The sequence below is a fragment of the Phacochoerus africanus genome, chromosome X (genome assembly GCF_016906955.1).
Source record: "Phacochoerus africanus isolate WHEZ1 chromosome X, ROS_Pafr_v1, whole genome shotgun sequence".
NCBI classification, from domain to species: Eukaryota; Metazoa; Chordata; class Mammalia; order Artiodactyla; family Suidae; genus Phacochoerus; species Phacochoerus africanus.
The window spans coordinates 15,612,091-15,636,525 of record NC_062560.1 but is presented as its reverse complement, the minus strand read 5'-3'; the positions used below and the strand labels follow the sequence as shown (position 1 = coordinate 15,636,525).

Genomic DNA, 24,435 nt, shown 5'->3' with positions numbered 1-24,435 from the left:
TCACACATGTCAGGCCGGCTACGACACGAGAGAGAGAAGGAACACCGGAGAGGGTGTGCAGAAGAAAAGGGACCCCGGGCGCACTGCTGGAGGGAATGCAAACTGCTGCAGCCACCGTGGAGAACCGCGTCAGGGCGCCAATGAAGGCCAAAGCAGAGCTACCTCGCGACTCGGCAGCGCCGCCTGCGGGTTCACATCCACCAGAAGCGAGGAGAGGATCTGCACGCGCTCTCCACTCCCGCGCCTGCTGCCGCCCTGTCCCCAACAGCCAAGACGCGGGAGAAGCCGAAGTGTCCATCAAGAGGCGAAGGGACAAAGAGAATGGGCACAACGAAGAGGAGGCAGCCACGAGAAGTAAGAAAACCTTCCCGTTTGTGACAACACGGATGGGCGGTGAGCCATGACACGCAGTGGAAGAAGTGAGGCACAGGACGAACCCTATACACCGTATGATCTTGCTTCGATGTACAATCTAAAAAAGCCCCCGCGGGAGTTCTCTCGTGGCTTGGCGGGCTGGACAATCCAGCATGGTCCCTGCGGTGGCTCAGGTCACTGCGGTGGTGCAGGTTTGATCCCTGGCCCGGAAACTTCTGCCTGCCTTGGGTGTGGCCAAAAAAACCAAACAAATAATAAAAAGAAAAAAGCCAAACTCAAAGAGACAGAGAGCAGAGTGGCAGTGGCCCGGGGGGGTGGGGGGTGGGGGGGAGATGGGAAGGGAAGCTGGTCCAGGGGCACAGGCTCTCAGTTACAGGATGACAAAGACGCCGGGGCCCCGGGGCCTGAATTAACGACAGTGCACAGGAGAAGGCAGGAAGGAAGAAAAGCCGGCAGGGTACCCCATCAAGGTGGCCAGCGCCTCCACAGCTCTACCTGGGGGTGGAAGTGCCTGGCCAACAGGTAGCTTTCCAAAGAGGCTACATGCTCATAGCACAAATTCTCAAGATTTTAAGGTACATGATATGAAACTGCCATTTTATAGGTCAAACAAGTATCAGCAATTTCACAGGGTTCCACTGCACACAAAGGAACTAAAACCTGAAGATCTTTCAGCCTTTCTTTAGTCGGGAATCAGCTGCTACACACGGGGACAGACAGAACCTAAGACGTGTGGGGCACAGGCAAGAAGACCCCGCCAACGGCGGGGACACAGGACTTGGAGTGCTAAGCCCAGGAAGGTCCTGGGCCAGGTGGGACGAGGTGGTCACCCCAGATGAAGAGGGACCCGGGAGCTACCTCAGGTCTGCCGGGCACTAGTGAAAGCATCGCAGAGGAGATTCCAGGTATATATCCGATGAACCAGAGATTTTTTTTCTTCAAAGTCCTACTACCCCTGCCGCCCAGTTACCTGTTGTTTCAGTTGTACTTCTTGCTGTTTCATTTGTTCATATTTGTGTCTCGATTCCGTTGCTTCTTTTAGTAACTGGAAAACAGAAACATTCTGGCAAAATACTATTACAAATGTGACTACACTGTCCAATGGCCAGGAATCGTGACCTTATGTGGGTGATTAAGAAAGCCCCGCTGTTCCACGCGAGGCAAGACGAAGCAGGTGGAAGGGTCTGGAGCAGAACAATGAAATCAGAAACCTGGCTTTTTAGTCACTTTTTTAAAAGTGGGGGGAAGGAAACAGGAGCTTTCGTTTATATACTTAAGAAAATGATAAAGGAAACTGCATAGCAGGCAGCTGTGAAACTCAGTCCCTCTAGGAGCATGTCACTCTTAGTTCAGTAAGTGTTCAAAGTCCCTAAAACCAACCAGAAATACATGTATCGTGTGGGCGTGCGTGCGCGTGCACGTGCTTGTATACAGGATATTTATCCGCCAACCTGGGAGACGACAAACGTCTCTTCAGTTGGGCATGAGCCACGTGGAAGGACCACGCTGCGCTAAACCGCATCTCTTCCAACCCTCGAGGCACACGCTCAGCGGACGTGCCCACAGCATGAGGGCCTCTCGGGATCCGAGTCTTCGTGCCAGACTGGCCTTGGGGCCTCGGTTACTTGAGTGAAAGGTGGATGCAACAGTCCCCAGTATCACAACCATCTATGACTTTTTTTATTATTCTCTTGGTTAAGCAGATAGGGTTGAATTTGCACGTGTTAAACACACACACGCAGCTGAGATTCCACTGGGTGAACCATCACTGACGGGCAATATAATCTGAGCACGCGTCCTGTGATCAATGCTGAGTGATCGGGCTATAGACAATTCTGTTAAAATATTATCAGTAAATTACACTAGAATAAATGAACAGTTTCCCTAGTTTCAAGTTATGTTTGAAAACAAAATGTAGCTGTATGTAGATCCACATTTGAAGCTTGGTGTTAAAATTGAAATAAATATTCTAAGCAGAGTAATGTTCAATGAGTGGAGGTCTTTCTACTCATTTGGTCTCATCTCTGTATATAAAGTAGAAATAAAAGGCTACTGCTCTCTCTTTCTCTCTCTCTCACTCACACACACACCCCCTTCACAACCTGGAGCAAAACACCAATCAGTACAGGCCAGTGTTACATTACATGCAGACGAAGCTTAAACGTTTTCAATGGCTTTGGTTACAACTTTGGCAATCATTTCTTTTTTTAAGAACTGGCACTTACAAACTCTCTCTCTCTCTGATGTTTCTCATCTGCTTCTTTGATCAGCTGTGTTGTCTGCTGAAGCTTGGCGTCCACAAGCTGTTGCTGAAGTTCCTTATGTTTGAACACTTTATCAATGTGCTACAGGGAGAGGAAAATTTCTATTATCACTTAACGAAAAAAGGAACAGAATGATGAGGAAACAACACAGGGGACAAGACCATGCCCATTATGATGCTTTTCCTGCTCATCCCATCACAGCTAATACCAGCTGGAGTTGGTGTGGGCTCCGCATCTTTTGGCGGCCCCCGGCCCTCCCCTGGAGGTGGGCCATAAGCACGTGCCTCCTATTTCTGCCCAAGATGAAAATGAAGCTCAAACTGCAGCAAGCAAAAAGATGGACCAGGAGACCTAAGTGTTGAACCCACACATCATCCACATAGTTCCTGGATAGTTTTTCTCCCCATTAAATGTTTGGCATGCTGTGAGGGGAGCAGTGGCCCCAGTCAAGTTCCCCCTCCTGCTGCACCTCCGTCCCCTCCCCATGGGGGTAACCACACTGACACCTCGGAAGTGTACAAGCCAACACAATGCTTATACGATTGTAAGGTGTTTGGTGCCTGGCACTTATCAGATATTTGGTAAAAGGTTGTTATTATTTCCAAGCAAAATTGTTTAAGTGGTTATTTATGTACAATAAAGTCATCAGAACACCCCTTTCCTGGCTAAAGAAAGAACATTCAATTATAGTTAAAATGAATAAGACTCACTGGTAATGTGATTTAAATATATATAGCTTTCAAATTTTCTACATCTATAAAGTGGCAGACTGCCATATTAAACAACAAAACTGAAAGAATACTTTCAAGAAAATTGAGGGCTTTATAATATCCTAAAAAATTTATTCTCTAGGATAAAAAAAGTTTCCTCAATAAACACACTTTAAGAATGTAAAAAAAGAGAGAAGGAGGAGTTCCCATTGTGGCTCAGTGGTAACGAACCTAACTAGTATCCGTGAGGACATGGGTTCGATCCTTGGCCTCGCTCAGTGTGCCTGTGGCGTAGGCTGGGGGCTGCATCTCCAATTCAACCCCTAGCCTGGGAACCTCCATATATTGTGGGTGTGGCCCTAAAAAGACAAAGGAGGGAGTTCCTGTCGTGGCACAGCGGAAACGAATCCGAGATATCAACCAGTGAAAAGAGATGAGCTTGGATCTTGAGTCATACAGCTTTAAAAAAGTGGGGAGGGGGAGTTCCTATTGTGGCTCCGCGGGTTAAGAACCCGACTAGTATCCCTGAGGAACCTGGCGTCACTTCACTCAGTGGGTTAAGGACCCGGCGTTGTTGCAAGCTAGGTGTAAGTTAAAGATGCAGCTCAATGTGGCTCTGTGGCTGTGGCGCAGGCCAGCAGCTGCAGCTCCAATTCAACCCCTAGCCCGAGGAACTTGCACATACGCCGGTGCCGCCCTAAAAAGACAAAGGAGGGAGTTCCTGTCGTGGCGCAGCAGAAACGAATCCAACTAGGAACCATGAGGTTGCGGGTTTGATCCCTGACCTCGTTCAGTGGGTTAAGGATCCGGTGTGGCCGTGAGCTCTGGTGTAGGTCGCAGATGTGGCTCGGATCTGGCGTGGCTGTGGCTGTGGCTGTGGTGTAGGCCGGCAGCTGTAGCTGATTTCGACCCCTAGCCTGGGAACCTCCATATGCCGTGGGTGTGGCCCTAAAAAAAAAAAAAAAAAACAAGGAAAATAAATAAATACATAAAAGGAAAAAGGGGAGGGAAAAGACAATCGATCAAAAATTTAAACAATGACTATTTAATAATTAATGTTAATTTTTTAGGTTTGAAAATAGTATACTGGGGTCACACCAAAAACGAATCCTTCAACTTTTGAGGTGTCTCCTCAAATATATATGAATGGACTGATAACTTGGATTTGCTTCGAAATAACCCAGGGGAAGGTGATGGGAATACAGCTCAAGCTATGGTTTCATCTGCTGAAGCCAAGTGATACGGTCTCTACTTTTGTTCGTAATTTTCCATTGGAAAAAAAACAAAAGGTAATAAGCCAAAAGCAGCAAGTTTTTTTCAAATCTTTTGGAAGGGCTGGCCGTATGTAGAACTCTAATGTAATCTGAAGTTTGTCTCAAGAGCTGAGTAAGAGCTCCCTTCTGGCTCAGTGGGTTAAGAATCTGTTGTCACTGCAGTGGCCTGGGTCACTGCTGTGGTGCAGGTTCAATCCCTGGCCCAGGAATTTTCACATGCTGCAGGCACAGAAAAGAAAAAAAGAAGAAGAAAAAAACCCGAAAAAGAAAAACAACTGGATAAGATAACCCACAGAGACAGCACAATCTTCTTTTTTACCCTTCAAATCGGCTAGCCTGTGTAACAGATCAAACACCCATAAAAGAACATTTTACTAACAAAGGCAGGGGATGGAACAGTTAAAAAGCCCGACTCTTTATTCCTGCCCATTTGACCTTTTTAGAAGGAACGTTAGAAAGCACATTATGGGGAGGGGGATAAATTAGGAGTTTGGGATTAACAGATGCACACAACGAGGACCTACTGTCGAGCACAGGGAACTCTCCTCGGTACTTTACAACAACCTAAAAGAACCTGAACAAAACAAGGTATCTATGTATGTATAACGGAATCATTTTGCTGTACATCTGAAACACAACACTGTAAATCAACTATAATTTTTTTCAAAAGCATATTATCACCTATTTGCATTTTATCTAGACACCATGTCCAGATTTCCCAACTAGCTTCTAAGTCTTTGCAGCATGAGTGACCCTAGATCCCTTCAGTAAACTTCTCTGGGGTGCGTCGAGGGTTTAGAAACAGATCTTTTTTCCCCCAAAGAGTATAAAAGCCCCGCTTATAAAAAAAAAAACAGCAACAAAAAACGGAAACATCAGTATAATGCAGTGACAGTACAGACTGTACAGATGTTCAGAGATGTCTGAAATACGGGGTGTTTGGGGGCCGGATATTTATTCATCATTAGTCCAGACAAGGGGGAAAAAGATGCATGCTAAAATCACCACCTTCCAGGATCCCATGAAGGCCAGAAGTGCTTAACCCGACTCCGAGAGACCGCCTCAGGAGCCCGCATCCACTGGCTTCTGGGCCACGGAGGGACGCCCCCCAAGAAGCCTGCTCGAGAGGAGCCGGAGTCTTTGCTGAGCAAGGCCCGGCATCCACCAGGCACTCGCAGAGCTCCTAAAGCTGGATCCCAGAGCCGGCTTCCACCCCGGGGGCCCGGGCCGCCCGGGGGCGCCTACCTCCTCCCGCAGCGCGTACTGCTCGATGAGCTTCTTGAGCTTCTCTCCCAGCTCCATGTTCTCCTGGCGGAGCTTGGCGTTGTGCAGGTCGTGCTGCTCCAGCTGCGCCTGGATCTCATTCAGCGTCATCTGGAAGTGCGCCGTGGCTTCCTTCCGTCTTTCTTCCTCCTCTCGCGCCTGCTGCATGTTTTCTTCCTTAGGAGTCCAAACAGCTTGGGTTAACAGCGCAGACCACAGGTCGGACGCTCCCACACTGCACTGCGGGCCACGGGCTTGCTCACCGCCGCCCCGAAGGGGGCCGTCCGAGCCAGAAGGCCTCCTCCTCCTTTGTGAGGCTCTCACGGAAAAGCAAGCAGCTTCTCCCGGGCAGAGGATCAGAGCGACGAGGCCCTGCTTTAGCGTGAGGGCTCCCCCGCCCCCACCCGCCCCCCCCGCCCTCGTCTACGCAGCCAGCTCCCTCCAGGCTGGGTTCGCAGATGCCCTCCCTCACTGGTCTCGCAGGAGAGCGTCTGAAATCAGCCTGAAGACAGGATCCCTTCCTGCACCTCACGTTCTGGGTCAGGCCCTCTGCTCCCTAGACAGCAGGGGACCAAAGCAATCAGTGCCCTAAACGCTCACTGCCAACTCTTGCTCGGCTACAAGTACTGAGACACCTTCACCCGTGCAAACCACTACCAGACCACAGTGTGGACCGCTACGGGGCAAAGTACCACTCGCTTTCATGAACACCGACAGCCAAGGAGTCCGAAGCAAACAACAACGAAGGGCTCCCACCTCAGGTGGAGATCCATGTCCTGGGGGCTCCTGTCATCTAGGACTTGGGCCCGTGCCACGGTGTGGCGTCTGCACTCGGGGACAGGTCCGCCCCGGTCTCTGCCCTTTGCCCTTGCTGCCCTGCCGGTCCCGCTGAAACTCTGGGTACCTGCTCCCTCCTTTTGAATCAGCCGAGGTGTGAGCGCCCTTCTACTCTAAAGTACTTGGCGCCGGGGGCGCCGGGAGGGATACAGGTGCCTGGCAATGTGGCCAGTGAACAGCCCTTGAGGAGCTCAGCTTCCCAGACTCGTTCCGCCTCAAGGCTGCTCCTACTCAGTTTCTTGTTTTGCCCCCTCTCTTTTCATACATGCTAATGAACAACCTCAGTGCGCAGCAGAAACTGGCAACTTCGACCTTCCCACGCCCCGGCTCCAAGCAGGAAACCTACCATCTAAACACCAATCTCATCTAGACGCCGCAGAAGCAAGTAGGAGGTGGGTTAAGAAGCTTCAGGCCGAGCAAAAGGGAAAGACGGCACGTCCCCGTGTCCACAAAGAGACAGGATTTATTTCAAGCAGGTATGAGGTGAGCATACATCAAGCTAAGTCAGCCCCTCCTGAACAAGAAGAAAAGGACCTGACTCACCTTTAACGTCTTATTGTGCCGCTGAAGCTCCCTGCAAAGAGACTCGAGTTTGCTTCTTGCCAAGATGGCCTTGCTGTGTTCACTCTGCAAGTGAACCTTCTCTTTCACGATCTGGGCTTGCTTCTTCTGTAGAATTTTCATTTGCTTCTGAACATTCCTGCTCTCCTCCAGCTACAATTAAGAAGTACTTCACATTTAGGAAGTGCGGTGAAAACCCTTGAGTTATGGTGGGAAGAATTAGAGTAAGAACTGCAGCAGAGACAGGACTGTAGTGTCACATTTAAATGGTTTCACACCAGGCTGCTCGGCCAACCTTTTCTCTTTTCCCATCGTGACAGCAAAGGCAGCCAAAAAAAAAAAAAAAGGTTTGTTTTGTTTTTGTTTTTACTTTTTAGGGCCACAGCCATGGCATATGGAAGTTCCCAGGCTAGGGGTCAAATGAGAGCTGCAGGTGCAGGTCTATACCACAGCCACACGGAATCCGAGCTGCATCTGTAACCCACACAGCAGCTCATGGCACCACCGGATCTTTAACCCACTGAGTGAGGCCAGGGATCGAACCTGCAACCTCATGGTTCCTAGTCGGATTCGTTTCTGCTGAGCCACAATGGGAACGCCCAGGAAAAAAAATCTTAATCTCTTCATTTATTTATTAAAAACAACAAAAAAATGATGTTTTAGAAAGCTTTTTAGGAATCAACACAATCAAGTTTTATTTTCCTGAAAAACACACACAAGCTACTTTATTCAAACCATCTTTCAAATCAGAACTCAGTAAGCAGCACTCGAAGCTCTTTGCAAGTGAGAAGGGGATCACTGCAATTCTAGGTTTGAAGCAAATGTGCCCATCTCAAGGTTAAATCAACTCGTAACTGACCTGTCGCAGAAGGATGCTGAGTCACCATTAAGAGAGCAAGAGCGACACCTTGAGGCCTGTCAAAACACACCCCGCATGCTTACAGGCCAGCGGCTCACAGCTATTCAGAACACCCTGACAGAAATTCCCACCAGAGAATGATTTTGTGTAAAATACTCTCCTTAGGTGATCTTGCTCTGGACCATGGGACGTGCACATATGAGCAGTGACTCCACTGAGGATGGGAACTCCCCCCACACCCCTCATGGTAGCCACTGCCCTGAGCTCTGCTTTGTTACCCTTTGTATTTTATATCATCTGCGTGTGGTTCTGAAGAAATGGTTTTGGTTCAAGTTGACTTTACTGTGGCTACTGTAACTGAGGAAAAAAAAGGTTTTAACCTTCTTTAATTTAAACGAATTCAAGCTTAAATGGCTACTGGTTTGGAGAGCAGCTACAGATGACACTGCAAGGGCTCATCCAGATTGCGTGTGTGTAGCTAGAGAGCAGGGAACGGCAAACTTAATTCTGTAAATGGCCAGAAAGTATCTTAGGCCTCACAGACCACATCCGGTGTCTGTTGTGTCATCGACATCTTAAGTAAAACCATTCTTAGCTTGTGGGCAATACGAAAACAGGCCTTGCCAGCCTTGGCTCACAGGTTGTATAATATTCCACTTACCCAAAAACATACAGGACACGATACACTTTGTTGACCCAGGCTCTTACGAGTGGACGCTCGGGTTGTTTACAGGTTCTATGACTCACAATTCCAACATTCTCACACGTGCCCCTGGTATATACACCATGCAAGACTTTCTCCAGGATGCAAACCCAGAACAGGGGTTGTGGAGAAATGATGTCTAAATGTTCTGTGACATGACAACGGCAAACACTTTACCAGAGTGGAAAACGATAAGCAAATTTGTTTGTTTTCATTTGTTATTTTTTGCTTCTTAGGGTCGCACCTGGGGTATGCGGAAGTTCCCAGGCTAGGGGTTGAATCCAAGCTGCAGCTGCCGGCCAAAAGCACAGCCACAGCAGCGCCAGGTCTGAGCTGCGTCTGTGACCTACACCACAGCTCACAGCAAGGCCGGATCCTTAACCCACCGAGTGAGGGGATCGAACCCGAATCCTCATGGATACCAGTCAGGCTCGTGACAGCTGAACCACAAGGGGAACTTCCAAGTAAATTTATTTATAAATAAATAAATCTTCTAAATTCCATCGGCAATTTTAAAGAAATTATGTAGATGCACTCCTTCTCCAAAACGTCACACGATCACAAGTCTTCATTTACACCACTTACAATGGACATGACATAGCATCTCAGTGTTCCTGGCTTGCATTTCCCTGATTATTCACACAGTCAAACATCGCTTCACACCTTTATGTACTTTTTTTTGTCTTTTTAGGGCCGCTCCCGTGGCATATGGCGGTTCCCAGGCTAGGCATCCAATCAGAGCTACAGCTGCTGGCCTACACCACAGCCACAGCCACGCCGGATCCGAGCCACATATGAGACCCACACCACACACAGCTCAAGGCAATGCTGGATCCTTAACCTACTAAGTGAGGCCAGGGATCAAACCTGCTTCCTCATGGATACTGGTCGGATTTACTTACACTGCAACACAACAGGAAGTCCTACAACCTTTTCTTTTGACAGTGCTTTCTGTCATAAGAAATCCTTCTCTTGGAGTTCCCTTGTGGCTCAGTGTGTTAAGGATCCAGTGTTGTCACCGTTGCGGCTTGGGTGTAATCACTGGCCCAGAAACTTCCACATGCTGTGAGTGTGGAAAGAAAAAAAAAAAAGAAAAAAAAAAGATTAAGAAATCCTTCTCTTAAACCAAGTTTAGAAGAATATTCACCTGTTAACATATTTAAATAAATATAAACGATATCTAAAAATATCATTTAAGTCCATAATCCATTTGGAATTGATCATTGTGTACAGTGTGTAATCTAATCTAATCTAGGATCTAATTTCATTTCTCCCCCCATAAGGATATCCACTTTTTAAGCTCCATTAATTTCATAAGGATGGTAATTCTCCCCTAAATGCAACTATAAATTCCATAAAATGCTCTTCAAAATTCCCAAGGGTTATTCTTTCCAATGAAATTAATACATTGAAGCTAAAATATTATAGACAGTCAAAAGTCAAGAACAGTCAAGATACTTCTGATGAAGATATACCTACCCAACCGGATAATCAAGATTTACTCCCACACTCTAATAATCCACACAAACCAGGGCGTGGGAAAGATGAGCACCATAACGTACTTAAGGACCCCAGTAGAGCCCTAACGGTACCACATGGTAGCTGGTCCAAAGTGGCTGATGGTACGGTAGCAAGTAAAAGGTGATGACCTCCTAAAGCCATGTTCTCTGCGGAGTGTCACGGCCACAAGACCTCCCCAGGGGACAATCTCGATTTCAGCCCTGCACCACTCCAGCTGCCCTACATGCCTTTTCCATGCCTGAGCCACAAGCACCAGGGGGTCAGACAATGCTATCACAAAAAGGACAGAGGACACTGACTGCAAAAGGGAAGTTGTCTGAACAATCCTTAGGAAAAGGCTACTCCTTTAATGATCTCACCACCACATAACCCATATACTCAACCTTTCAGAAGAAATGACTGCTGTTTCAAGAAACAAAGTTTCAGAGTTCTGGTCGTGGCTCAGTGGTTAACGAATCCAACTAGTAACCATGAGGTTGCAGGTTCGATCCCTGGCCTCGCTCAGTAGGTTAAGGATCTGGTATTGCCACGAGCTGTGGTGTAGGTCGCAGATGCGGCTCAGATCTGGCATCTGGCATTGCTGTGGCGCAGGCCGGCTGCTACGAATCAAATTCGACCCCTAGCCTGGGAACTTCCATATGCTGCAGGTGTGGCCCTAAAAGGCAAAAAAAGAAAAAAACCAACAACCAAAGTTTCATTACATTTTCTGAAAACAGTACATGTTCTGTCCTTCATATGCTCAGCACAAATCTAATTAAAGAGGTCGCTCAACAACCAGGTATTCAACGTGTCACATCCTATAATGAATGGAGAGATTATTACTGGTACTTTAAAAAAATAACCATACCCTTCACACACACACACACACACACACACACACACACACACACACACACACACAAACAAATGCGACAAATAACACATCCTATACCTTTGCTACTTAAAAAGTATGACCCAAGGGCTGATGGCACCACCATCAACCTCACTTGGGAGCATCTTGAAACACAGACTCTCAGGCCCCAGCCCAGGCCCACCAGAAACACAAGGTGCCTTTGACCAGAAGTCCCGATATCTGTGCAAGTCTAAGAAGGACTGCCCCAGGCAACTATGCGCCTATTCTTCTCCTAATCCGTGTAGGACTGTCCCCTGTTGTCACAACACTGGGTCAAGGAGCTAACCTGCTATACTGCTTTTTTCTTTTTTACTCTTTTCTCCAATTCCCCCTCCCCCCCACCACACACACACCTTTTTTTTTTGGGCTGTGCCCGAGGAATGTGGAAGTTCCCAGGCCAGAGATCAAACCTGTGCCACAGCAGTAACCAGAGCCACAGCAGTGACAATGTTGGATCCTTAACCCACTGGCCAGCAGGGAGCTCCTGTTTTTGTCCTCTTTTCCCACCACCTGTCACCGGGACTGCCTTCCATAGGAAGCACGGCTTTCCTAAAGCCGGCAACTGGACCTCCCCGTTGAGTTTTCTGCCGCCTTTGCCTTGTGACTGCTGTAGGCCGTTCTCATTGAGGCGGAGGTGTTCCTGCTGCTCTGACTGTTGAACGCCAGCTAAGTGAGGGGATACTTGGACTCTGTTGAAAACTGAAGGAAAGTAACTGTAATTCTTTGAGTAATAATTCATTTTCAAAAGCTGGTCATTAACAAAAAGTAGTGTTTATGACACAGATAACTGCTTTAACAACAGATGAAAATGCATAAAAATTGTCCATAATAATTCACCTAAGTCTTTCACAAATTACATTAATTTAGCATATTGGAACCACTCATTCGAAAAGTTTCTTACAACCCTTAATTCAAAGGGTTCTGAGACATTCCCATGCTTCAATTTAAATAGGATGCCAGTGGTCCTATACTGAGAATGCTTTCATAATTTTACAAAGAGAATTAATGCTACTTGGAATAACACAGGCCCAAAACAAATGAGGTCAATTTCTTTGGAAGATGGAAAAAGGAATGCCTGGCCCATAGTGGATGTTAAACAACTATTTCCTGAGGTGCAGTATTGTTTCAGTAGACTCCTTCACCCAACTCACAATTTCCATCACACTGGTTAGAGCCGTAAGCTCTAGCATTCCTTCGGGAAAAGTTAAATACAGGAACGACGACACTACAACTGACTGGCATCTAAAGCATCGCAACACAGGAATAGAAAAGGTAGACTCAGAAATACTCTGAGTGTTAGAATATCTATGCTGTGGCTTAGTATTCTAACGCTCTATATATCACCTTATAAAAGGAACTCAGGAGTTCCTGTTGTGGCTCAGTGGGTTACGAACACGACTAGTATCCATGAGGACATGGGTTCAATCCCTGGCCTCACTCAGTGGGTTAAGGATCCGGTGTTGCCGTGAGCTGGGATGTAGGTCACAGATGTGGCTCAGATCCCACGTGGCTGCGGCTATGGCGTAGGTGTGCAGCTATAGCTCCCAATTCCACCCCTGGCCTGGGAAGCTCCATATGCCACACCTATGGCCCTAAAAAGACAAAGAACAAAAAACCAAAAAAAACTAAGTCTTACAAGCAACAAAAAGCCCCTAAGAAAGTAGATTCTCCCCTTCAATTCTGGAATAAAACATAATTTTACATTTCAAGCTGCATCAAAATTGTATTTTAAAACCACATATAAACTTTGCTGTATTTTACATGGATCTCATTCCCTCCATTTAATACTCACAAGGTCAGCATATTTCTTACAGAGAGCTGCCAGCTTCTCTTCTGGAGTTGAAAGGGTGTTTAGGGCTTGCATCAATAATAAAACTTCTTTTCCTGATAATTAGCAAAATAAGAAATAAGTCTCAGAAGGAGAATGCAATCAAATCTAACCTATAAATTCTGACATCCAGAGTAAAATAATTTCTGCTATAACTAGAAATAGAGATTATGAGCTAAATGAAGAAAGCTATTTCGAAAATCTGGATCAAAAGGAACCCTTTCCTCCCCACCTCCACCCCGAATGTCTTCACTCACGAGCCCTGCGCGCTATTTGTAAAAAGAACTCGTGCTGAAGGCTTAGAAACTTCCTTGCATAACCACTCATACCAAGTTAAGACGAAGGGCAACTTAACAAAGGGCAGAATATTTTTAAAAGCTTCCTCCTAACCAAGTAAGCACAAAGGAAGTTCAAAGCCAATTTCTGTGGGTATTCTCTGCCTAAGACACCCATAATCACTGATGACACACATCTTTTCCTTTGAGCAATTTAAATACCTTCTGATGATTTAGCAAGCATATTCCATGTGTTAATCAAACTCAGGTTTTTTTTTTTTTTTTTAAAAAGGATGTCAAGATGGCTCTTCCCTTGGGAAAAAGAGCTGAACAGTATTTTCAGGACTTTGGCAGGGAGAAGCAGGTGGCTAAGACAGGAGAGGACAAATGGGGTTTCAAAAGAAGTGCTATGCTTTATTTCTTAAGTTGGGTAGTAGGTACCACTTTCATCTTTTGTAATGTTCATTCTTCATGAAGAGTATTTCATTAAAATTCGTAGATGAGGCGTTCCCGTTATGGCTCAGTGGGTTAAGAACCCAACATAGGGAGTTGCCTTCACAGCTCAGCGGATGATGAACCTGACTAGGATCCATAAAGATGTGGGTTCAATCCCTGACCTCGCTCAGTGGGTTAAGGATCTGGCATTGCCATGAGCTGTGGTGTACATTGCAGATGCAGCTTGAATCCCATGTTGCTGTTGCTGCGGCCATGGTGTAGGCCGGCAGCTATAGTTCTGATTTGACCCCTAGCCTGGGAACTTCCATATGCCACAGGTGCAGCCCTAAAAAAAAAAGGCAAAAAAAAAAACCAACATAGTGTCCATGTGAATGTGGGGTTCGATCCCTGGCCTCACTCGGTGGGTTAAGGATCCAGCATTGCCACAGCTGTAGTATAGGTTGCAGGTGTGGCTTGCATCTGGTGTTGCTGTGGCCTCAGTGCAGGTCTGGTTTGACCCCTAGCCCAAGGAACTTCCATATGTGGCAGGTGTGGACATTAAAAAAAAAAAAAAAAAAAAAAGGAGTAAACGAGGAAGTCCTCGTGTGGCACACTGGGTTAAGAATGACTTTGCTGCAGCTGTGGCGCAAGTCACTGTGGCATGGGTTTGATCCCTGGCCCAGGAACTTTCACATGCCACGATTACAGCCAAAAGAAAAAAAAAGGTAGGAGTTCCTGTCATCGCTTGGCAGGTTAAGAACCCAACTAGTATCCATGAGGATATGGGTTCAATCCCTGGCCTCGCTCAGTGGGTTAAGGACCTGGTGTTGCCGTGAGCTGTGGTGTAGGTGGCATATGCAGCTCGGATCTGGCGTTGCTGTGGCTGTGGGGGAGGCTGGCGGCTACAGTTCTGATTTGACCCCTAGCCTAGGAACCTCCACATGCCGTGGGTTCAGCCCTAAAAGGGGGGCAGGGGGAGCATGTGAAAATGACTTTGGTACATGGTGTATAGACCATTAGGAAGAAAACAAACAGGCTAATTTCTTTTCTTTTTCTTTTTTTTTCCCCAAACAGGCTAATTTCAAGACAGAAGCCTTTTCTATCCAGAGAAAATGTTAGTAACAAATCCTCTCACTCGGGCCAAGATTGTTACGAATTTTAAGAGATGACTCAACATGATTACTGAATATGATTAGAAATAACTATAAAGCAGCCTGCAACTTTGGTGAAGATTTTTAAACTCATACTCCATCTATTTTTTTCTGATACATGATGCACATATCATAAAATTCACCTTTTGCAAGGGCGCGATTGAGGGTATCACAAAGGGATACAACTCTCCCCACTAATTGCAGAACATTTTCATCACCACCTCCGTGCCCACGAGCAGTCCCTCCCCACACCCCCTCCTCCAGGTCCCCGGCAACCACTACTCTTCCTGTTTCTATGGATGTGCCAATTCCAGACACTCCAGAGAGTGGAATCACGAAGTCTGGTTTCTTTCACTCAGCATAATATTTTCAAGGTTCACCCACAATACACCAGTACTTCCTTCCTTTCTAGGGCTGAATATTCCATTGCACAGACAGAGCACACATTCTGTTTATCCAACCATCAGCTGATGGTAAGTAAAGTACTGTTTCCACTTTTTGGCTACTGTGCACAAAGCCGCCTCAAGCACTCACGGGCACCGCCTCGAGTACTCACGGGCAGGTTTCCAACCCTCTTGGGAACATAACTAGAGGCAGAACTGCTGGGTCACATGGTAACATCATATGTAATGTTTTTAAGATTCCATCTGCATTTACACATTTAACTGGGATTTCTGATTTTGAAGACATGTGTCGTGTGTAAGGAATTAAAATCATTTTTTTTGTGTTTCTATACATTTTTCTAAAGTTGTCTAAGTTAATAGAAGATAGATTTAATAAGAAGGATCATTCCAACTCAGCAGATAGAAAACCATATATGAACCTTAGGCATAATGGGTATAAAGAAAATGTAGAGCAACCAGTAAGCTTAAATTAAAAGGGGAATTCTGATTTCATAATGAGATTTAATTAACATACTACATTTTTAGTCCTAGATCTCAGGCAAAGCAGGACAAAGAAGACATATCCTTGAAAACCAGTCTTAACCTACTTTCTGGACTTCGTGTAACAGTATGTTGTCTCTAAATTTTTGTGACTAGTTTTAAAATAAACGATCAAATAGAGTTTTCACTGTAAATTTTAGACTACATTAAAGATGCAAGCAATGGGGTTATCAGATACAACTTAGAATAGATTTACAAGGAGATCCTGCTGAGTAGCACTGAGAACTATGTCTAGATACTCATAGTGAACAGAACAAAGGGTGGGGAAAAAAAATGTATACATGTAAGAGTAACTTGATCCCCATGCTGTACGGGGGTGTGGGGGGGGAGGGGGGATGCAAGCAAGAAGCTTCTGTCAGGTGGACCTCATATTTTTTCCACAAGAGCCAACTCTTGATTACTGAGAGACAAATACCCTTGAGTCTGCCGCCCTGGCCTCCTGCACAGCACTGCAGCGGACAGGCTGCCTGCCCCACTCGACACAGCGGATGGATGGATTAGCTGAGCAACAGGGACCTCGACACTGGCCACACTCATGACCACCTGTGCTGCAGAAAATACAAGTCACATGAGCAACGTGTCAAACACCCAACCCCTGAGCAGAGGCTGTTACCTAAGGTTTTTTCTTTGCTCCTGCTGCACTCTGAATCTTGCTGACCATCGGGGGGATCTGTTCGAGCCTCTCGCCCAGGAATTTCCTCCCTTGACTCTTGTGTGCAGTACGCCGGGCTCACCAAACTCCTGCCCTTTGTTATAAAGTCACTGCTGGCATTCTCTTCCAATGCGTGCCTGTTACTTGTGCCACCACAATGTGAATCCTGATGCTGAAGAATATCATTCGGCTGAGAGTTATGCAACATGTCCGCTTTCACAGCTAGCCCGCACATTCCAGCTTCTTCCATTGTGCCCATCACAAACTAGAAGGGAGGAGAAGGAGAAAAAAGATGCAAAGGGGGAGTAAATCAAATGTAATCAATACAGTCAACTGCACTTCATAGGGTGACAGCTTTATTTTCTCAGTGCTTTGTTATAGTGATATGAATATGGTAGTTTCTAAGCATCACTGAGAGGTGACCTAACTGTAAAGAGTAAGAAAATTTAAGTTAAAACAAATCACACAGGAGTCCCTGGTGTGGCACAGCAGAAAAGAATCTGACTAGCATCAGTGAAGATGTGGGTTCGATCCCTGGCCTTGATCACTGCGTTAAGGATCTGGCATTGCCATGAGCTGTGGTGCAGATTGCAGATGCAGCTCGGATCTGGCGTGGCTGTGGCTGTAGTGTAGGCTGGCGGCTGTAGCTCTGATTTGACCCCTCGCCTGGGATCCTCCATATGCCACAGGTGCGGCCCTAACAAAAATAAAACAAAACAGAAGACAAATCACACGGCTAAGTAGTACCAAAAGAAGCAAGAAATGCTATTTAGTTGTTACATCTAAATTTACCCCCTACCCACCCCCAGCAAAAAAGTATCATGTCATGATAGTGCCCTGGCCAATAAAAAATAAACTTATTTCCTTATAAAAATTCGCCACTGGGAGTTTCCAATGTGATGTAGTCAGTGGGTTAAGAATCCTATTACAGCGGCTTGGGTTCTGCAGAGGTGCGGTTTGATCCCTGGCCTGAGACAGTGGGTTAAAGGATTTGGCGTTGCCCTGGCCCAGGAACTTCCATATGCTGTGAGTGTGGCCATTAAAAAAATATATATATATCTTGGAGATCTTTACCTTGGCTCAAAAATACCATTAAGAAATACTAGAAAATACCACTGATAAAATAGAATGTTGCGTTTTGAAGGAAACTTGGCTCAGAAATGAGAGTCATAGAGACAAAAACAGACGAAACCACAGGAAAAATCATGCTCTTAAACATTTTGTGCTTTTTAAATTTTAAAATGAAAAAATCTTGAGGAGGTCCTGACGTGATGCAGCAGAAACGAATCCGACTAGGAACCATGAGGTTTCGGGTTCCATCCCTGGCCTCGCTCCGTGGGTTAAGGACCTGGTGTTGCCGAGAGCTGTGGTGTAGGTCACAGAAGCAGCTCAGACCTGATGTTGCTGTCACTGTGGCGTAGGCCTGCGGCTACAGCTCCGATTCGTCCCCTAGCATGGGAACCGCCATATGCCACAGGTGCGGCCCTCAAAAGACAAAAAAATAAAGTAAAATAATTAGCATCTTAAAAGAAAACCATCCCAAATTAACAAATGTTAACTATTTTGGTCGGGTCCTCAAGGAGATGGTACCACTGAGATGGCTCACTAGCTATCCAGCAAAAACCCACACTCCTCCAATATCCTGTGGAGCTGGTACTGCTGGCCAAGTGCTCGGACTAGAACCCTAACATCGGGCTGGGGTCCCCTGTGAAGTTCCCAGCAATAACATGTGATCCCAGGTGACGACTTTCCCTTCTGCAACAAAACTTTTCTGCTTAGAAGCACAAGCTCTTTCTCCCACTCAGGCTGGACACATGGTCTGCAAGACCCTAAGAGGCAGCAGAGCCACAGGATGAAAGCAGCCTGGGCCCCAGACCTCATAAACATGAGCAAGGAAAGCCACCCTTCTTCCTAAGAACATCCATACTGGACTATTAGAAGAAAAAAAAAAAAATTTTTCTCTCATATGAAGGCACATACATTTTGAGACTTATGTTTTAAGCAGCTATCCCTGCCCTAACAAATACAGATAGTTGGTATGGGAGAGACGGCTTCATTCTAGTGTTTTACTCTCGAAACAGTAATTTAACCTTACTCTCTATGCTCTCATACTCCTTATTTTTTAATTTTTTGTTCTGGCATGTCGACGTTCCCAGGCCAGGGATCAAACCCACATCAGGGCAGTGACCCAAGCCACTGTACTGACAGCACCAGATCCTTAACCCACTGCACCACCAAGGAACTCCCTTTCTATCACACTTTTTTCTTTTCTTTTTAGGGTGCATTCGCAACATATGGAAGTTCCCAGGCTAGGGGTCGAATCAGAGCTGCGGCTGCCGGTCTACACAGCAACCATATAGCAATGTGGGATCTGAGCTGCATCTGCGACCTACACCACAGCTCGTGGCAACACCAGACAGACCCTTAACCCACTGATCGAGACCAGGGATCGAACCTGCATTCTCATGGACACTATGTTGGGTTCCTAACCCGTTGAACCACACACAATGGGAACTCCTCTATCATACTTTTTAACCCATTTATGGGGGTGCTTTTCCCCTTTAACACTACTTGGTCATATGAAACACAAATTTTAATTGTGTTCATTCCCTCTCTGTACAAAACAGGGACTCTTCCTTTCTTTTTTTTTTATTTTTATTTTTATTTATTTATTTATTTATTTTTGTCTTTTTGCTATTTCTTGGGCCGCTCCCTCGGCATATGGAGGTTCCCAGGCTAAGGGTTGAGTCGGAGCTGTGGCCACCGGCCTACGCCAGACCCACAGCAACGAGGGATCCGAGCCGCATCTGCGACCTACACCACAGCTCACGGCCAACGCCGGACCCTTAACCCACTGAGCAAGGGCAGGGACTGAACCCGCAACCTCATGGTTCCTAGTCGGATTCGTTAACCACTGCGCTACGACAGGAACTCCTTTTTTTTTTTTTATCTTTCTCCTTTCTTAACTTATACAAATGACAGCGAGGAGGCTAATACCCTTCTCTTATCGAAAGTGGGCAAAAGCTACTTTACAAAGTTAATAAAACAGACTTATTATTTCAAATTATAACCCTATCCAATTGAAAATAATTTAAAGGATGAGGGCACAGAGAGGTTAAGAGAACTAAATCCTTATCTTTTTGTAGTCTAATATTGATAAACCAAATACTGTGCTTTTGCAAGAACTGGTACAGTCACTTTTAAAAACTCTTTTGCAATACGGATACCCTCCAACTCAGTTAATTCCACCCCGAGGATTTTACCCTAGTGTGTACAGATGTGCAGCCAAAGGCCAAGAATGTTTAAAACAGCGCTATTCATAATTTCCTCCAAATGAAATCACCCCAAATTTCTATCAACAGATGAATGAATACACTACAGTGTGTTCATACCATCCAGCAATGAGAAGAAGTTCTAGCTACATGCAACGACACAGATGAGTCTCAAACCATGTTGTAAGGAAGGTACCAGAAAAAATCACACTAAGGAATCCATTTACATATGAAGTTTAAAAACTGCCAAAGTGAACCAACAGTGCTAGAAATCAAGATGCTGCTTACCACTGGGGGTAGGGCCTTCTGGGGTGCCTGGTAACATCCTATTTGGTGATCTAGATGGGCTGATACAGATGTTCGCTTTATGAAAATTCAGTTAGCCTAAACCTTTATGATTTGTATACTTTTCTGGAGTGTTTTACTTCAATAAGGTGTATTTTTAAAGTTGTAATTTACAAGATCCCTGGTGGTGCAGCAGGATAAGGATCTGGTGTTATAACTGCTGTGGTAAGGGTTCAGCCTCTGGCCTGAGAATCTCTATATGCCTCAGGCATGGCCCAAAAAAAAAAAAAAAAAAGTTGCCATTTATATAGTATTCAAAGAGTTATAAAGAATCAAAATAGAAATATTTCCCCCTGGGAAAAGAGAAAAGATGCGCTGCTTTTCATTATACTTTTTAAAAAATGTACATTTCTTAAAAAAATGAGTGCAGAAAACACAGTGTTGGAGTCCCCATCACGGCTCAGCAGTTAACGAATCCAACTAGCATCCATGAGGACGCAGGTTCAATTCCTGGCCTCGCTCAGTGGGTTAAGGATCTGGTGTTGCTGTGAGCTGTGGTGGAGGTTGCAGACAAGGCTCAGATCCCGAGGTGCTGTGGCTCTGGCGTAGACTGGTGGCTACAGTTCCAACTGTCAACCCCTGCCCTGGGAATCTCCATATGCTGTGGGTGCGGCCCCAAAAAGACAAGAAAGAAAGAAAGGAAGGAAGGATGAAAGAAAGGAAGGAAGGACGAAAGAAAGAAAGAAAGAAAGAAAGGACGGAAGGAAGGAAGGAAGGAAGGAAGGAAGGAAGAAAATAGTGTCAAACTATATCAAAAATATAATAAACAAGCAATTTGCTGGAAGAAGGGGGAGCAAAAATAATGTTCACAAAGGAAAACCTGAGGCCTTTCCTAGGATCAATTTTAGTAAGAAAGCTACCTGAGGACTGGAATTGGTTCATTGCTAGTTCGCCAGCTCTATTAGTGATTTTCTCCTAACACCTTTATTGAGATATAATTCACATGCCACACAATTTACTGGTTTTAGGTGTGTTTCCAACATTGTGCATCTATCACCACAATCAATTTTAGAACACTTTCGTCACCTCAAGATGAAACCCAGTACCCTTCTCAATTCCAAAGCCCTCATCCTTCCATTACGCCCAGCCCTAGGCAACTCGTGCACTTTCTGTCGCTACAGATGTGGTTACTCCGAACATTTCACATAAATGAAATTATACAACATGTGAGCTTTTGTGTCTGGCTTCTTCACACAGCCTAACAATTTCAAGGTTCCTCCACGCTGTACCTTGTATCCGGACTTTGTTCCCTTTCATTGCCAAGTAATCTTCCACTATATGAATATATCGCATTTTATTTATCCACCTTATTTATCAGTTGACAGACGTTTGGATTATTTTTGACTTTGACTATTATAAACAATTCTGCAATGAACACTAACGCACAACTCTTTGTACATTACAGTGAGGTCTGTTCACATTCCTCTAGGGTATATGTGCACATATGATGGAGTGGAATTGCTGGGTTATATGGTCACTCTGTTTAACCTTTCCTCTTTTTTCTAAGGGCGCACTTGAGGCATATGGAGGTTCCCAGGCTAGGGTTCGAATCAGAGCTGTAGCCACCGACCTACGCCAGAGCCACAGCAACGCCAGATCTGAGCCATATCTGCAACCTACACCACAGCTCATGGCAACGCCAGATCCCTGACTCACTGAGTGAGGCCAGGGATTGAACCCAAAACCTCATGGATACTAGCTAGATTCGTTTCCACTGCATCACAACAGGAACTCCACCTTTTTTTTTTTTTTTTTTGGCAGTATATGGAAGTTCCCAGGCCAGGGATCAAACCTAAGCCACAGCTGTGACCTACATCACAACTGCAGCAATGCCAAATCCTTAATCCACTGTGCACAGTTGGAACTCCTAAGTTTAACCTTTTGAGGACTTGCCACACTGTTTTCTAAGTGACCAAGCCATTTTACATTCCCACCAGCAGTGTGTAAGGGTTACAATTTCAACACATCCTCATCAACACTTGATTCTTAAGCCACTGAGCAAGGCCAGGGATTGAACCCGTGTCCTCATGGATGCTAGTTGGGTTCGCTAACCGCTGTGCAAAAATTTTCTATTACTATTCTTCATTCTCTCAATCTTGAAGAAAAGGCACAGTATATTTATTCACCAATTTCAAAATGTCTTAGAGATTTAGCTAAAAGTTACTCTGGCTTTCATATTAAAGGCATATAGATCAATTACAACTAACTAACAACTACCAGAGACAGCAAAAAGAGAGTTTAGAAAGGCCAAAATGTTCACCCAACTCAAAGCAATGGCTGGTGGCTCTGAGCATAAGTGATAATAGTAAATTCATTTGTATAGCGCCCAACCAACATACCTCATGTTATCTTTCTAATTCTATTTCATCATTCTCTACTTTTAGTTAACACTACTTCTTTTTTGTCTTTCCAGACACTCCTTTCACCTCTCAACTCCCGTCACACTTATTACATTATCGCTTCTTTGGTAGGTACAGCCTCCTAGATAGTGACAGCTTACACATACAAGTGGATCAGGTGTCAAATGACAGAAAACACAAGGTGCCAAAATGACTGCTCAAAACAAGCCACTAAAACAAAACAAGGGAGTTCTCCTCATGGTTCAGAGGTTAACAAACCCGACTAGATCGATGAGGATTTGGGTTTGATTCCTGGCTTCGCTCAGCAGGTTAAGGATCCAGCATCGCTGAGAGCTGTGGTGTAGGTCACAGACACAGCTTAGATCCCAAGTCGCTGTGGCTCTGGCGTAGGCCAGCAGCTGCAGCTCCGATTGGACCCCTAGCCTGGGTTCCGTATGTCGCAGGTGCGGCCCTAAAAAAAAAAACAAGCTGGGGAGGTGTCTAAGTGCTACCACACAAGCTTGAGAAAAACACCACTGTGGAATTAATTTTGATGTATTTTTCACATTTGTTAGTAAAGGACTCGGCTACAAAATCTTTTTACTTAAAAGTAAGCATTCCAGCTGGGGGTGATTCCAACCACAGTCTACAAATACTTTTTCTCTTTTTGGCTATGCCCACAGCATGTGGAAGTTTCTGGGCCACGGACTCAACCTGCACCACAACAGTGACAATGCTGGATCCTTAACCCACTGAACCACCAGGAAACTCCTTATAAGTACTCTTACAGGGAACACTTCCAGGCCCCAATTTTCCCTACTTGAGGTTCTGCACTGAACCATTTGATATGAAACAACGGCTTAGGACCAAAAACTTTAAATTGCAAATGATTTCTCAGCCTTCATCTCCTTAAGCAGAAAATTCTGTATCATTATGGCCAATACAACTTTCTGCTCTGCCCTCTCTGATGCCCATTCTAGATGCCTTTGCTTCAGTACAGTCTCTTATATAAACAAGAGCAGCAGCAGCTAACACTTACATAGCAAATACTACATTCTGCACGGGTTCAATCCCTGGCCTTACTCAGTGGATTAAGGATTTGGTGTTGCCATGAGCTGTGGTCTAGGTCTCAGAATCAGCTCAGAGCCCAAGTTGCTGTGGCTGTGGCTGTGGCTGGCAGCTGTAGCTCTGATTCGGACCCTGGCCTGGGAACCTCCATATGCCACAGGTGCAGCCCTAAAAAGCAAAAAAAAAAAAAGGACTACATCCTAGCACTATCGTAAGCACATTCCTATCCTCACAATAATGTTAGGAGGTAGGTGCATTATCTGTTTCACGCATGAGCAAATTGCAGCATGGTAAAGTTACGCATGCAGCCTAAGGTCACAGCGAAGGGCAGGGCAAATCTGAACCTTGGCTGGCTGCCTTCCGAGGCCACGCCCTTAACCACCGTGATGTACAGCTTCATGAGCACCTTTCGTCTACCCTTTGCACAAACACCCTCGTCCTAAACCAGCCATCTCACAGGAGTCCTTTTCATAATGAGGAGAGGGAGCTGTGGAGACGGGATTGAGATGGCAGAGTAGAAGACTGGAGCTCACCTTCTCTCATAAAAGCAACAAAATCACAACCAACTGCTGAACCATCTTCAACAAAATAAACTGGAAACTATCAAAAAAGGTATCGCACTCCAGAAGACAAGGAGGAGGCCACATCAAGAGGGTAGGAGGGGGGAGTTCCCGTCGTGGTGCAGTGGTTAACGAATCCAACTAGGAACCATGAGGTTGCGGGTTCGGTCCCTGCCCTTGCTCAGTGGGTTAACGATCCGGAGTTGCCGTGAGCTGTGGTGTAGGTTGCACACGCGGCTTGGATCCCGCATTGCTGTGGCTCTGGCGTAGGCCGGTGGCTGCAGCTCCGATTCGACCCCTGGCCTGG

The 24,435-nt window shown here is 45.7% G+C and overlaps 1 protein-coding gene across 3 annotated transcripts in view; it reads right to left on the bottom strand.

Moving 5' to 3' along the window:
• TXLNG (taxilin gamma) overlaps positions 1–24,435 on the bottom strand; it is a 58,980-nt gene that overhangs the window by 8,533 nt on the left and 26,012 nt on the right. For all 3 annotated transcript variants that reach the window (XM_047765616.1, XM_047765617.1, XM_047765618.1), the window contains exons 2-7: positions 16,506–16,809; positions 13,052–13,143; positions 7,267–7,437; positions 5,869–6,063; positions 2,601–2,720; positions 1,346–1,420 (exon numbers count right to left, since the gene is read on the bottom strand). In XM_047765616.1, coding sequence (XP_047621572.1) covers positions 1,346–1,420; positions 2,601–2,720; positions 5,869–6,063; positions 7,267–7,437; positions 13,052–13,143; positions 16,506–16,809 — 957 coding nt within the window. The remainder of the gene's footprint in view (positions 1–1,345; positions 1,421–2,600; positions 2,721–5,868; positions 6,064–7,266; positions 7,438–13,051; positions 13,144–16,505; positions 16,810–24,435) is intronic.